The sequence below is a fragment of the Macaca fascicularis genome, chromosome 4 (assembly GCF_037993035.2).
Source record: "Macaca fascicularis isolate 582-1 chromosome 4, T2T-MFA8v1.1".
NCBI lineage: Eukaryota > Metazoa > Chordata > Mammalia > Primates > Cercopithecidae > Macaca > Macaca fascicularis.
This window is the reverse complement of record NC_088378.1, coordinates 124,017,881-124,031,889: the sequence shown is the minus strand read 5'-3', so window position 1 is coordinate 124,031,889 and position 14,009 is coordinate 124,017,881. Positions and strand designations below refer to the sequence as shown.

The 14,009-nt window shown below is 35.2% G+C and overlaps 1 protein-coding gene across 2 annotated transcripts in view; it reads left to right on the top strand.

The window, feature by feature from the left end:
- CD2AP (CD2 associated protein) overlaps nucleotides 1–14,009 on the top strand; it is a 152,180-nt gene that overhangs the window by 98,888 nt on the left and 39,283 nt on the right. For both annotated transcript variants that reach the window (XM_005552787.4, XM_074037839.1), the window contains exons 9-11: nucleotides 2,072–2,176; nucleotides 3,545–3,581; nucleotides 4,693–4,755. In XM_005552787.4, the coding sequence (XP_005552844.1) occupies nucleotides 2,072–2,176; nucleotides 3,545–3,581; nucleotides 4,693–4,755 (205 nt within the window). The remainder of the gene's footprint in view (nucleotides 1–2,071; nucleotides 2,177–3,544; nucleotides 3,582–4,692; nucleotides 4,756–14,009) is intronic.

Below are 14,009 nucleotides of genomic sequence, written 5' to 3'. Positions count from 1 at the left end.
TTTATATATTTGGAATTATTGTTAACCATCATATTTGCTTTTTTTTTTTTAAGTAATTACTTTTTTTTTTAAAATTAACCTCAACTTCCCAGATTTTTATTCTTTCTTCTCTTTCACTTCATTCTATTTTTTCTCCTATCTACCGTTTGGATTGTTGTTTGTAATATAAACAGAAGAAGAAAAATAGGGAAACAAGCTAAATGTCCGTCAGTATGGAAATGGTTCTGAAACTCTTTATATTCTGGAAAATGATGTCACCATTTTAAAAATTGAAGTGATTTTATAACTTGGAATAAATCCTAATGCAAAATAAAGAGAAAACCCAGTAGTACTTTTGTGTGGGCAGAATCCTATATTAACTATATTATGGGAAAATTACAATTATTTGGTTTTTGCTATAACCCTGTAGAATAATTTTTGAAATTCCCCTGCCCACACACACCTTTTTAAAGTAGAGATGGAGACCAGGCTGGTCTCGAACTCTTGAGCTCAAGCATTCCTTTCGCTTTGGCCTCCCAGAGTGCTGAGATTACAGGTGTGAGCTATCACACCTGGCCCCATTGTTTTACATTGACTTTGTTATAAGATGGCATAGTGTATATAATTGTTTTTTAAAATAAGTTTTATTGTGTATACTTAAAGGATAATGATGTTATAGGATACATAGTAGTAAAAAGGTTATTATAGTGAAGCAAATTGACATATCTATCATCTCACATAGTTACCTTTTTTGTTTTAGTGGCAACTGCAGATAAAATCATTTAGCAAGAATTTTATAAATGTATGTAAATTTTCATATTAATGTAATTTGCACTGATTACACCTAATTTTTCATGCAAGGGTGGTGAATATTTAGAAGAAACTTAGAAAGTCTTGTTAATTTAAAAAGAAAAAAATTTAAAGACAAGGTCTTGCTTTGTCGCCCAGGCTGGTGTGCAGTGGTGGTATCATAGCTCACTGCAGCCTTGAGCTCATGGGCACAAGTGATCCTCCTGCCTCAGCCTCTCAAGTAACTGGGACTACAGTTGCATCCCATTATGCCTGAATAATTTTTTTTTTCCAAATTTTTTTTTGTAGAAACAGGGTCTTGCTATGTTGCCCAGGGTGGTCTTGCAAACTTCTGGCATCAAGCGATCTTCCCACATCAGCCTCTGAAGTTGCTGGGATTACAAAGCATGATCCACTCTGCCTGGACAAATCTCGTTAATTTTTAAAGCAGCTGAATAATGTGATTAATATTTAGTATATAAAGTGTTAAGAATGTTAAGAAAGATACAGTTTGGAAATTCATATTCTCCCTCTCCACCTTCGTCTCTTTTCCACTTCCTTTCATTGTATCTTTTTTTTTTTGAGACGGAGTCTCACTCTGTCACCCAGACTGGAGTGCAGTGGTGTGATCGCAGCTCACCGCAACTTCCGCCTCCCGAGTTCAAGCAATTCTCCTGTCTCATCCTCCCAAGTAGCTGGGACTACAGGTGCCTGTCACGATGCCCGGCTAATGTTTGTATTTTTATTAGAGATTGGGTTTCACCTTGTTCGTCAGGCTGGTCTCAAACTCCTGACCTCAGGTGTTCCACCCACCTCAGCCTCCCAAAATGCTGCAATTACAGGTGTGAGCCACCATGCCCGGCCTTATTTTATCTTTCTCCTCTTTTCTCTGAGAACCTTTTAATGTTATAGATGGAATTTTAAAATAGATTTTTTCTTTTTTTAAATTAAACCCAATTTTGTAACTACTGCTAAAAGTAGTACATGGAAGATATTTCCTTTTAGAAGGACAGTGTCATCTGTTTAGTTGCAGCTGGGCACAGTGGCTCATGCCTGTAATTCCAGCGCTTTGGGAGACCAAATCAAGAGGATCATTTGAGCCCAGAAGTTTATGGTTGCATGCCTGTGGTCCCAGCCACTTGGGAGGCTGACTTGGGAGGATCACTTGAGCCCAGGAGATTGAGGCTGCAGTGAGTCATGATTGCATCACTGCACTCCAGCCTGGCCAACAGAGCAACACCTTATCTAAAAAAAAAAAAAAAGATAACTTTTATTGTCTTAATTATTCTATTTTGCTTTTTAGGAGACTGGAGAAGCTGGCTGGTGGAAAGGTGAACTTAATGGTAAAGAAGGAGTATTTCCAGACAATTTTGCTGTCCAGATAAATGAACTCGATAAAGACTTGCCAGTAAGCTTTTGTTTTTCAATGATGATAATACTTGAAAGAACATTTTGCCACTAATCTTTTGTAAACAAGTTTTTTTGCATTGTTAGTGAATAATTTTTATGAAGGACTTTCAGATGTAGCTATTCAGGTAGGAGTTATTTGAGTTATAGTAAAACAAAATAATGTTTCAGTTCCGTACTTTATTCTTCCTTTGTTTCTTTCTCGACTGTGCTGAAAAATAACCTTGGACTTCTTTATTTTATAATTTAAGAAGGACGGTCTATCCTGGTAACATAAATTAGTACTTTCCTGGAAGAAATTATATTTTATTTAATGTTGTTGAAAAGCTTTAGTTTATTTTAAGGTCTTGTGGAATTGCTAATATGCTGTTGGTGCATTTTTTTGGGAGGGCAAGAAGCACTCTTTGCCTCTTTAACAGAATTTGTTATTTTAGTATCACTTCTCAGAGTAAAAGTGAGGCTGAGTCATTCATCAGTGGTCTTTGCCTTCCTACAACTTGGTCCCCTTTCCCCATGGATGAGGAATATAATGGAGTTTTTAAAATAGAGGGAAAGAGCATTAGCGCAAGCACACAGCAGGATGGGCTACCATGTTAGGTTTAAGACAATGCTGAACTCTCTAACTCTATGGAAGCTTAGGCTATCTGAGGCCTTTCTTTTGTTAGATTGCATTCAGTATTGATTCAGCCTTCATATGCTTTATTTTATACCTTTACTAAATAATACATTTTTTCTGCTTTTATTATGTTTGTACATTATGGCTTATCGATTATTCTTAATTTGTGAAAACCAATTCCACATACTTAGAAATGTATCTCAATATTTTAAGGTATTAAGTCTTAAAAATGAGTAATGTTTATAAATTGAGAAAAAACACATCTTTGCCTTTAACTGTTCCTTTGAGAGTTCCAAAGGGTTAAGAATGAAAACTTAGTCTATTTGTTGCTACTCTGCTTTTTAAAAAACAGAACAAAACGAAACAAAAAACAAGGTTTTTTGTTCTGCCAGTCCTCCTCTCACCACAACCCCAGCTGCAAAAGAGGGATAAAATGGTGCTTAGGAATCTTAACCTAGGGGAGGCAGAGCAAAACATTTTTGCTTATTAAGATTTTCAAGGCTTATTCAATCTACTGAAATATGGATTGAAATATTTCACTGAATTTTGATCAATGAGGCTATTTATTCTAATGAAATAATTTGTTGTCATTGGTTTTTTTGGGTAGTTTTTACAATCTTAGCATTTTATAATTTTTGGCAAGGACGGAATGAAGAGGAGAGACATTTGTATGATTTAGATTATTACTAATTACAGTTTAACTATATTCGATATGAAACTGGTCAACCGTTTCCACCATTATTATTTTAACAGAAACCAAAGAAACCACCACCTCCTGCTAAGGCTCCAGGTATGTAAGAAACACATTATTCAGTTTGCTATTTTCAATTTTTTAAAATTCTAAAATGGTAAAATTGGATCTAATGCAAACTTAATTTTTATCAAGTATGATGTTGTCTGTAAACATTTTCAGAAATATATGAAAATTGAGTGTTCACATGCATCAGTATCTGTCATTTTTTAAAAGTACAAATGGTATAAAATAAGGATCTTGAAAATGTAGATACTTTATATGTAATTTTGAGTTAATAAAATTAATCAAATTTAAACTGTCTTAGAAAACTTAATATATTGACCTGGCCAATTCGTTATTTTACCTTTTCAAATGAAATCCATTTGTTAATGTTTCAAATAATAATTTACGTACTCTTTCAGACAATATGCTGAAGGTTAAACGAAGTAGATGATTTTAAACAGATGAATAAATTATGGTATACCGAGAAGTGTCTTCAAGAGCTAAAGTTTTGTAATCTAGCTCTTTGCTTCCATAACTACTATTTTCAAATAACTGCTCTTTACAAGTGTAATAAAAATTTCTATTTCCTAAAAGATTTTCTGTTTTTTAGAATAATCCAAGTCTTTTTCTCCCCCTTGGTTTTAACTTTATGTTTGCTGACATAATCTTAGAGCAAAGAAAGCATAAGTTAAAAGTAATTTTTTTAGAAGTTGGTGTTGAAAGTTTATTATATAGCTTTACTCTGCAATATGGTAGCCACTAACCATGTGTGGCTTTTGAAATTAATTAAAATTAAATAAAATTTAAAAAATTCAGTTTCTCAGTCATAAGAGTGCCATTTCAAGTGCTCAGTGGTCACATGTTGGCTACTGAAAAAAGAGAATGTTTTCATCACCACAGCTCTTCTGGACTGCAGTATGTTAGAGGATATGATCTCTAACACCTCAATTTGACAAAGAAGGAACTGAGACCACAGAGTAGGGTAATAGTGGCAGGTCCAGGATTAGAAATTGAGCCTGGTGATTCTGGTACATTGTTCTTTCTGTTAAACCATGGTTTTTTCTGATGATGTTATTTTTCAATGCATCTTTACTTTTTAGAAGTGTAATTGTCTCTGTGCTTTAAAACTATCTTCTTACAAAAGTATTAATGTTTTTTCCCATAGCGCCAAAGCCTGAAATGATAGCTGCAGAGAAGAAGTATTTTTCTTTAAAGCCTGAAGAAAAGGGTGAGGCTAATTTTCAACTTTCAAAAAGACAAATATTTCTTTTATTGTCATTTTAAAGAGATCTGTTTCTCCACACTGAGTCATTTACACTGATTTTTAACAGGTATTCAGTATTTATTTTACAATGCTTGGAGTTTTCTAGGAGGGAGTAGTTCATTTAAGATTGGTACAAAATTATGCTTTCTCAAACAGATAACAATTTACATCCATTAAAAAATAAACTATTACTTTAGTACCATGTTGTCTTTATTCATAGTTATTTAACAGACTATAAGAAAACTAAGCATTAAATAACTATGCTTTTATTATTTTTATAGTGTTTCAGTTTTTAAAAAAATTCCTTAGAAGGTTGAAGACCCAGTTCCTACTTAAGCATGGAAATAATTAATTACATATTATTTAATCTCACTGTATGTGTTTGTCATAATGTACACCTGGAAAGTTATTCCAGGGTGCCATATGTATTTTACTAAAAACCTTACTGGTTTGTTGTGAAATTGGAGAAAATAAGTCCTTCTCATTGTACATAAAAATATGCCGTGATTGTCATTAGTAGATTAGTTTATATACATCAGGAAACTTGAATACTGTTTTAGAATGCTTTTGTTTCTTCTCCCAGTGTTGTAGTCTAATCCATCCTTGTTTCTTGCCTAAAGTACTGTATCCTCTTATTTGATTTCTCTCACTTCAGCTCTTTTTCTGGCTTTCATACTTCATGTTGTTGCCAGGATCTTTTTTTTTTTGAGACGGAGTCTCACTCTCTGGCCTAGGCTGGAGTGCAGTGGCGTGATCTTGGCTCACCGCAAGCTCCGCCTTCTGGGTTCATGCCATTTTCCTGCCTCAGCCTCCCTAGTGGCTGGGACTACAGGCACCCATCACGAACGCCCGGCTAATTTTTTGTATTTTTTAGTAGAGACGGGGTTTCACCATATTAGCCAGGTTGGTCTCGATCTCCTGACCTCGTGATCTGCCCACCTTGGCCTGCTAAAAGTGCTGGGATTACAGTCGTGAGCCTCTGCACCCAGCCCAGGATCATTTTTTTAGAGAGACTATTTTTTTTTTAGAGCAGTTTTAGATTCACAGCAAAATTGAGCCAAAAGTACAGAGTTCCTGTATACTCCCTTTCTTCACCCAGGCACAATTTTTCCCACCGTTAACATTCTGTACCAGAGTGGTGTATTTGTTAGTCAGTGAGCCTCCCTACATTGACACTTCTTTATCACCCAAAGTCCATAGTTTCCTTTAGTGTTCACTCCTAGTGCTGTACCTATTATGGGTTTTGACAAATGTATAATGTCTGGTATCCATCATTGTAGTATCATACAGAATTAGCATTACTACCCTAAAAACCTTCTTTACTCACCTATTCATCTGTCTTTCCCTTCGACCCTTGGCAACCATTAATTTTTTTAATGACTCCATAGTTTTGCCTTTTCCAGAGTGTCATATAGTTGGAATCATACAGCATGTAACCTTTTCAAACTGGCGTCTTTCACTTAATTACATGCTTTAAAAATTTCTCCATATGTTTTCATGGCTTGGGAGGCATTTGTTGTTAGCATTAAATAGTATTTCAATGTCTTTATATTCCACAGTTTATTAATCCACTCACTTACTGAGGGACATCTTGATTGCTTCTAAGTTTTGGCAATTATAAGGGGAGCTGCTATAAATGTGTGTAGGTCTTTGTGTGGACATATTTTCAATTCATTTGGGTAAATACCAAGGAGAGGGATTACCTGATAATGTGACGAGTATATTGAGTTTTGTAGGTGCAACTGCCAAACTTCTTCCAATATGGCTGAACCATTTTGTACTCCCCCCAGTAATCAGTGAGAATTTCTGTTCTACATTCTAGCCAGCATTTGGTATTTTCAGTGTTTTGGATTTTGGCCTTTCTAATAGGTGTGTAGTGGTATTTTACTTTTGTTTTAAACTGCAATTCCATAATGATATATGATGTTGAATATCTTCTCGTATGCTTAATTGTCATTTGTGTATCTTTGGTAAAGTGTTCTGGTCTTTTGTTCATTTTTTATTCAGGTTTTTTTTTTCCTTCAGTTTCTTTATTTGTATATTTTGGATAGCAGTCCTTTATTAGATTTCTTCTGCAAATATTTTCTCCCAGTCTGTGGCGTGTTTTCTTCACAGAGCAGAAGTTTTAAATTTGAAGCTTATCAATGATTTCTTTTATGGATCATGACTTTGGTGGTGTATCTGAAAAGTCATTGCCATACTCAAGGCCATCTGGATTTTCTCCTGTGTAATTTCTAGGAATTTTATAGTTTTGTGTTTTACATTTAGGTTTGTGATTCATTTTGAATTAATTTTTGTGAAAGTTGTAAGGTCATTGTCTAGATTCTTTTTTTTTTTTTGGCATGTGAATGTCTAGTTGATCCAACACCATTTGTTGAAAAGACTTTCAGTTTTCAGATAAAAATCAAAAGTTTAAATTCAAGGCCCTCCGGTAACTGACCCCCAGATTATATTTTTGATATCATATTCCACCCTTTTTGTTTACTAAATGTAGCACTCTCTCTCTGGTCCATGAATATGTCATGTACTTTCCTAGCTTTATCTTTCTTTTTACTTTCAAAATGGAAGTTTTTTATATTCTTTTTTCTTACTTAAGAATTTAAAAAATATGTTGCACAAACAGTTTATGCCTAATAAAAATACTAGTCTCAGATTAATTCTTTGTGAACTAGTTTTGTAGGAGTCTTAGATCAGTTTTTAGTACTTGTTTGTAATATCAGTCCTACCTGAAAAACTCATCTTACCAAGATACGTAGAACCACATGTAAGAGGTATATTGCTGGCTTTATTATCTATTTTTTTTTTTACTATTAAAAAAAATCATGTCACCAGTTAGGCAGCAGTTTTGTTAAAATTCAGATAGTGACTCCCCTTTTCCCTAAAATCAGTCAGTTGTTCTTATAAATAAAATGGAGGCTGGGCACGGTGTCTCACGCCTGTAATCCCAGCACTTTGAGAGGCCGAGGCGGGCGGATCACAAGGTCAGGAGATCGAGACTATCCTGGCTAACACGGTGAAACCCTGTCTCTACTAAAAATACAAAAAAAAAAAAAACTAGCCGGGCGTGGTGGTGGGCGCCTGTAGTCCCAGCTACTTGGGAGGCTGAGGCAGGAGAATGGCGTGAACCCGCGTTGCGGAGCTTGCAGTGGGCAGAAATCATGCCACTGCACTCCAGCCTGGGCGACAGAGTGAGACTCAGTCTCAAGAAAAAGAAAAAAATTGGAGGATGATGCATTTTTATTACATTTATCTATGCAAAATCCTGCCCATGGTGGAATGACAGGGACCGAATTTACACTCGAAATTAGACAACTAGAAAATTGGACAAATTATGTGAAACAGTGGCTTTCACATATTGGACATCAGGCAGTATAAGTCACTGTGACACTGAAGTGAGACCTATAATTACCACAGCTTATTGTCTAGAAGCAGTTTACAGGCAGCAGAAAGGAGGAAGCCAAACAGACCTTGATGTCCTGCAGAGTTGAGGATGCAGAGATAGGTATTTAGGAAGGCCTGGGCAGCTACAATTTGTGGGGCAGAGTGCCAGAGTGGTGGGAACTGCACAGAGAGTGCTCAGATCTGTAGACAGCTTCCTGTGAGGCTTTGCCTGAATACTGATCTACACATGCATGAAAAGAAACTTCCATAATGGAGAAATAAACATTGGAAAGCAGTAGGTGAAGCACTCTTTGTAACTCACAAATAGTTCATTTTTCCATGAGCCAGAGTAGACAGATCTCATAATATATAGCACATTTGATAGAGTTCATAAAAGAGTGTTATCACCTTAGACTAAAGGCGTCTCTGCCTCTATCTTGGAAATACGGCCCACAAATTCCAGAATAAAATTCAGCACAACTTAAAAGCATATAATAAAATTTTGTATTCAAGAGAGTGAAAATCACAACGTCCATTGTCTGATTAAAGATTGCCAGCCATAGAAAGAGCAAGAAAATAGCATCCACAACCAGGGAAGAAAAATCAGTCAGCAGAAAAGAGCAAGAAATGACAGAGGTGGCAGAGATAGATGGCAAGTACATTAAAACAGCTACTATAAACATTTCCCATGTGTTTAAAAAGGTAGAAGAAAATGTGAACATAATAGTGTGAAAACTGGAAAATATAAGAAAGACCCAAACTGAACTTTTAGAAAAGAAGAATATAGTATCTGAAATGAGAAACACTGAATGTCCAGTAGATTGGAAACTGCAGAATAAAATGTCAGTGAACTTGAAGACATAGCAATAGAATCATTAAAAATGTATAGAAAAAAAGTGAACAGAATATTGGTTACCGGAATGACAATATGAAGTGGTTTTACTGACCTGTAATTGGGGTACCTAATGGAAAGGTGAGAGAATGGGGACATGAAAAAAATTGAAAGAAATAATGGCTGAAAATTTTAATTTGATGCAAATTTATGATAAGAAGTTTAAAGCCAGGAAGAAAATAACTGTCAACCTATAGTTTTCTACCTAACAAAAATACCTTTTGGAAATGGGGTAAAATTAAAACCTTTTGAGACAAAATCTCAGAGAACTTATTGCCAGTAGAAGTATATTACAGAAAATGTTAAAAGAAATTATTTTTGATAGAAGGAAAACAATACTAGATTGGCAGTTGGTATTACTCAAAGCAATGAAGAATGCCAGAAGTAGTAAATATGTGAATAAATATAAAAGACATTTTCCCTCCATTTAAAAATCTCACAAGAACTTGGTTCACCTGGAATGACTTGAAAACTTAATATAAAGTGTTGGTTTTGGAGTTTAAGGGTAAATATGAGAATTTTTTGGTATGTAGGATAAACAAGACAAGGCATAACAAGGGAAATGATTTTAAGTATTTTCAGAATGTTCTCATAAACCTGATATGCCTTTAATAGATCAAGTACCATGAATAAGAAAAATGTCAGTGTTGCCAGTGACCTTTGGACATGTGCATTGAGAGAGAGCCGGTTGAATATTAAATATTGTTAAATTATGTTTTACTAAGTAACAATAAACATAAATCAAAATTCTACCCTTGTTCCCATAGTTGAGACAGGGAGCATTTTCAAACTATGGCTAGGATCAATTTGAAGTATCGTAAGCCTTCCAACAAGGAAATAAGGTATTTTTCATTTGTATTTTTGTTCATGGTTTTTATCCTATGATCCTAAGATCTTAACGATCTTAGGATAAAACCTAAGTTCCATGGGAGGTATCCTTCGATAAGCTCTGTTCTGTTGTGGTGGGGGTGGGGTGGGGGGCGGGGAAGAAATACTTAGAAACCATGAAACTGATCACCCCTCTATTTCAGACTCTTAAGTGACTCCCCATTATTTCATGGGATATTTTCCCAAATGTTTAGATTAAATTCTCACTTTCTACTTTCTGTCCCAGGCCACCACGTGGATTTTCTCAAACCTGCTTAGCAGTTTTCTGCCCCTCTGTTGTTTTCATTTTCCCAGAAGTACCTAAAATCTGGGCAGGCTGTGTCCCAGAATGGTAATAATATCACCACTTTGAAGCACAAGTTATCCTGCTTTTTGAGATGTCCTTTTTTGTATTTGTCTTTCAGTAAGATACTCATCATGTCATTGGTATGGAATTCATGATACAAAGGGAGGAACTCATAATTACTTTGGAGTGCAGGTAGGGAGGCATATAAATGTGTAGAGGAGAAGGTAACAAAGGTGCTGTTTCTTATAAAATCACTTAAATGGTAATTTTTATCTATATGTCCTCCTCACTTCTTTACACTCATACACAGTCATACCCACAGAAAGAGCATAAAATGATGCTGAAGGCCAGTCTGTTTCTATACTTTTACTGGTAGAAGCAGTGAATCTGCTCACTTCTGCTTTAGGAGCATTTCCTTCTGAATTCTATTATTGTAGACACATGTCTTCAGCCACCATTTGTATACTTCTGATTCCCAGTCAGTGGTTGGATTTATTTACATTTACTGCTTTCTGTGTGTTTGCAGTTCCATGTTTGCAGTTCATACTTTCTGCCTAAATACATAATTTTTTAGGGGACATCCTTCTTTCTCTGGAATTGTACTTCTCTCAGAATCTTTCATGGGTAGATTTTTCTCATCTTTTAGATTCCAGCTTAAAATTTTGCTTCCTTAACACTATTTAAAAGTAGGTATTTCCCATTATTGTCTGTTACATATTAGTTTAGATGTTTGTTTTGAGATATTCTTTACCCTGCACTTGATTAAACTCCATGAGGGAAAAGGTGTGTGAATAGATACCTGTACCTTATTTGCCATTGGTTCTCTAATGCCTTACACAATAGGTATATAATACATCGGGAATACTTAATACAGTACTTATTATGTAATATGAAGTATTCTTTAAAAAATCTGAAGGATTCCAGATTATGACATGCTTACATTTGTTTTTCTGAAACTTCCTTTTAGTAGTATTTAGCTAGATAATGGTGGCGTAGATAGTGGAAGTTGGTATGGATGAAAAGAAGCTGAAATGTTTCAAGAGCAAAGAACAGAAAATCAGTCCTTATTGAAACTGACTTAAACAATAGGGAAAAAAAAATCTCACATAATTGAAAGTCTAGAAGTAGGAGTCATATGACCTGCAACTCAGTGATTCTGTTACGGACCTGAATTGTATCTTTCCATTCTGCCATCCTCAGTGTCCACTTTATCTTCAGATTGTCTCCTCTTGTGATCACAAAAATGCTGAGAGTGGCAATCAGGGCGACATGATTTCTTGTCCGTTTGACAGGAAAGAGAGGAAAACCTCTCCCCAACCACAGAATGTAAGTCCTTTTCAGTTTCTTGGACCACTTTTGGGCACAATTACCTCTAGACCAATGAGACTTGTAAGAAGAATACTATGTACTGATTGTCTCAGTGTAATCATATGAAAGTAGGATTGATTTGGAAGGACTCAACTGCATTGTCTGCTGAAGACGTTGAGATATGGTTAGGATCTATCATAAGGAATGCAATTAAGGTTCTATGTTGACATCTTGTTGACTCATGAGATACTAATGATTATGACCATGGGGAAATGAGATAGGAAGTATGGAATAGAGACAGTTTCTGGAGGAAAACATGTGAATTCAGCTTTTGATGTAGGATTTGATACGACATATTGGCTGAACTTTTGCTAAGAGTTCGTATTAAGCGTTTAGTTGGAAGATGCTATTCTGGAAGTTAGGTATGAAATTTATGGGTATGGGTAAGATTATCCAAGAAGATTGCTTAGAGTAAGAATGGGAAGAGAGCTTTCTTAGAATATATACATTTAAGAAGTTGTTTGATGACCAGGAACTCTTGAAGAAGGACTGACAGGGAGTGCTCATAGAGATAGGCAGAGAATGATCACAGAGCAGAATCATAAAAACCAAGGGAGTATATGTAAGTCAAAGTTGAAGTAGGATGTTCTTCTGGCAGTGATAAATGAGGACCAGATCTCTTGCTGAGAACAAGTAGAATGGTTATATGAAGAGTGTGTGTGTGTGTGTATATATATGTGTGTATATACATACATATATATATATATATATATATATATATATATTTATATTTGCCAGAGTCATGTGCTAGGAGTAGGAGAGCTACAAATAAAATGAAGAATCATAAAATCAAGATAGAGGGGAAGAGGAGAGCCCAGTAAAGTGAATCTTGCATTGGGGCTCATATTTCCTGTTGGGGCATTTGCCAATCTTGAAAGTGGTAGCTTAGACTATGAAAAGAACTTTCAATACACTTTTGGGTTGAAGGAGACAAAAATTAAGAGTTCAAAGCTCATGAAAGAGGAGGTATCTTAGTGAACTAGGTTTTGATTTAGTCCCTAAAGGGATTTACTGTAGGAGGAAGTATGAAATAGAAATAGACCTAGCTCTGAAGAACACTGAAGTTCAACTTCTAATCATCTCAATTCTTGATGGGAGAATGGTGACCTGGGATTTTTACTATCCCTACCTTAGCTTACTGAAAGAATGAAAGTAAACCTTTATTCTCTAGAGAAGAAAACATCATCTAGAGTTTTAAATTATCTCTGTGTTTTCCTATAAATCTTTTGTGTCTTATACTCATTCAGAAATAATTAGGCATACTTGTAGATATGACACATGGCTAGAAACCAGGAACAACAGACAATGGAACCTGGCCTTTAGGGAATCTAGATATTAGAGATACTAGATACAAGCTTTAAAGTAACTATGCTTAATATATGTTAGAAGTAATAAAAGATGGGGTTGATAATTTTGGCAGAACTAGAACCTTATAAGTATATTTGAATATGAGTCAACCTAAGCTTAAATGAATTTACTTATATAAGTATATGTAAGTATATACACACAAATGTTAGTATATGCGTGTATATTTTTAAAAGAAAATATCTGAACTGAAACATAAGGAGAAAAAAAGATAGAAAATACAGAAAAGACCTTAAGATACATAAAGAATATGGTTGACTCTTGAACAACGTGAGTTTGAACTATGTGGGGTCCACGTATACACAGACTTTTTTTTTTGGCCTAATGGGGAATAAAAATACAGTATTCATGAGAATACAAAACCTGCATATGAGGAGAGCCAACTTTTGTGCAGGCAAGTTCCACGGTGCTCACCATCGGATTTGAGTATGTGTGCTTTTGGTATACGTGAGGGTCTTGGCACCAATCCTCTGTATATACAGAGGGATGACTGTACAGTGGGAAAGTCTAATGTACATGTAATTGGAGGACCACATAGGAAGGAGAAACAAATGGAGCAGAAACTGTATTTGAAGATATACTGGTTTTCAATTTTCTAAAAGTGATTAAAAGCATCAGGCCACAAAACCAAGAATACTATGGAATCCAACCTGGATATATGCAAAGAAAACATTGAGACAAGGAATTGAAGAAGACACACACAAAAAAATGGAAAAATATTCCATCTTTAAGGATTGGAAGAATCAATATTGTTAAAACTTCCATACTACCCAAAGCAATCTGCACATTCACTGTAATTTATAACAAAGTTTATAAATTTATAACAAAGTTGCCATTGGAAACAGCACAAATGTTCTTCAGCAAAATAATGGGTAAAGGAGTTGAGGTATATTCATATACCATGATACCACGTAGCAACAAATAAATGAACTAGAGCTACACACAGCAACATGAATCTTAGGATTTCATTGACATAAAGTTAAAAATATTCATAAATAATCTATGGTGTTAGAAGACAGCTTTGGGTAGGAGCAGTGG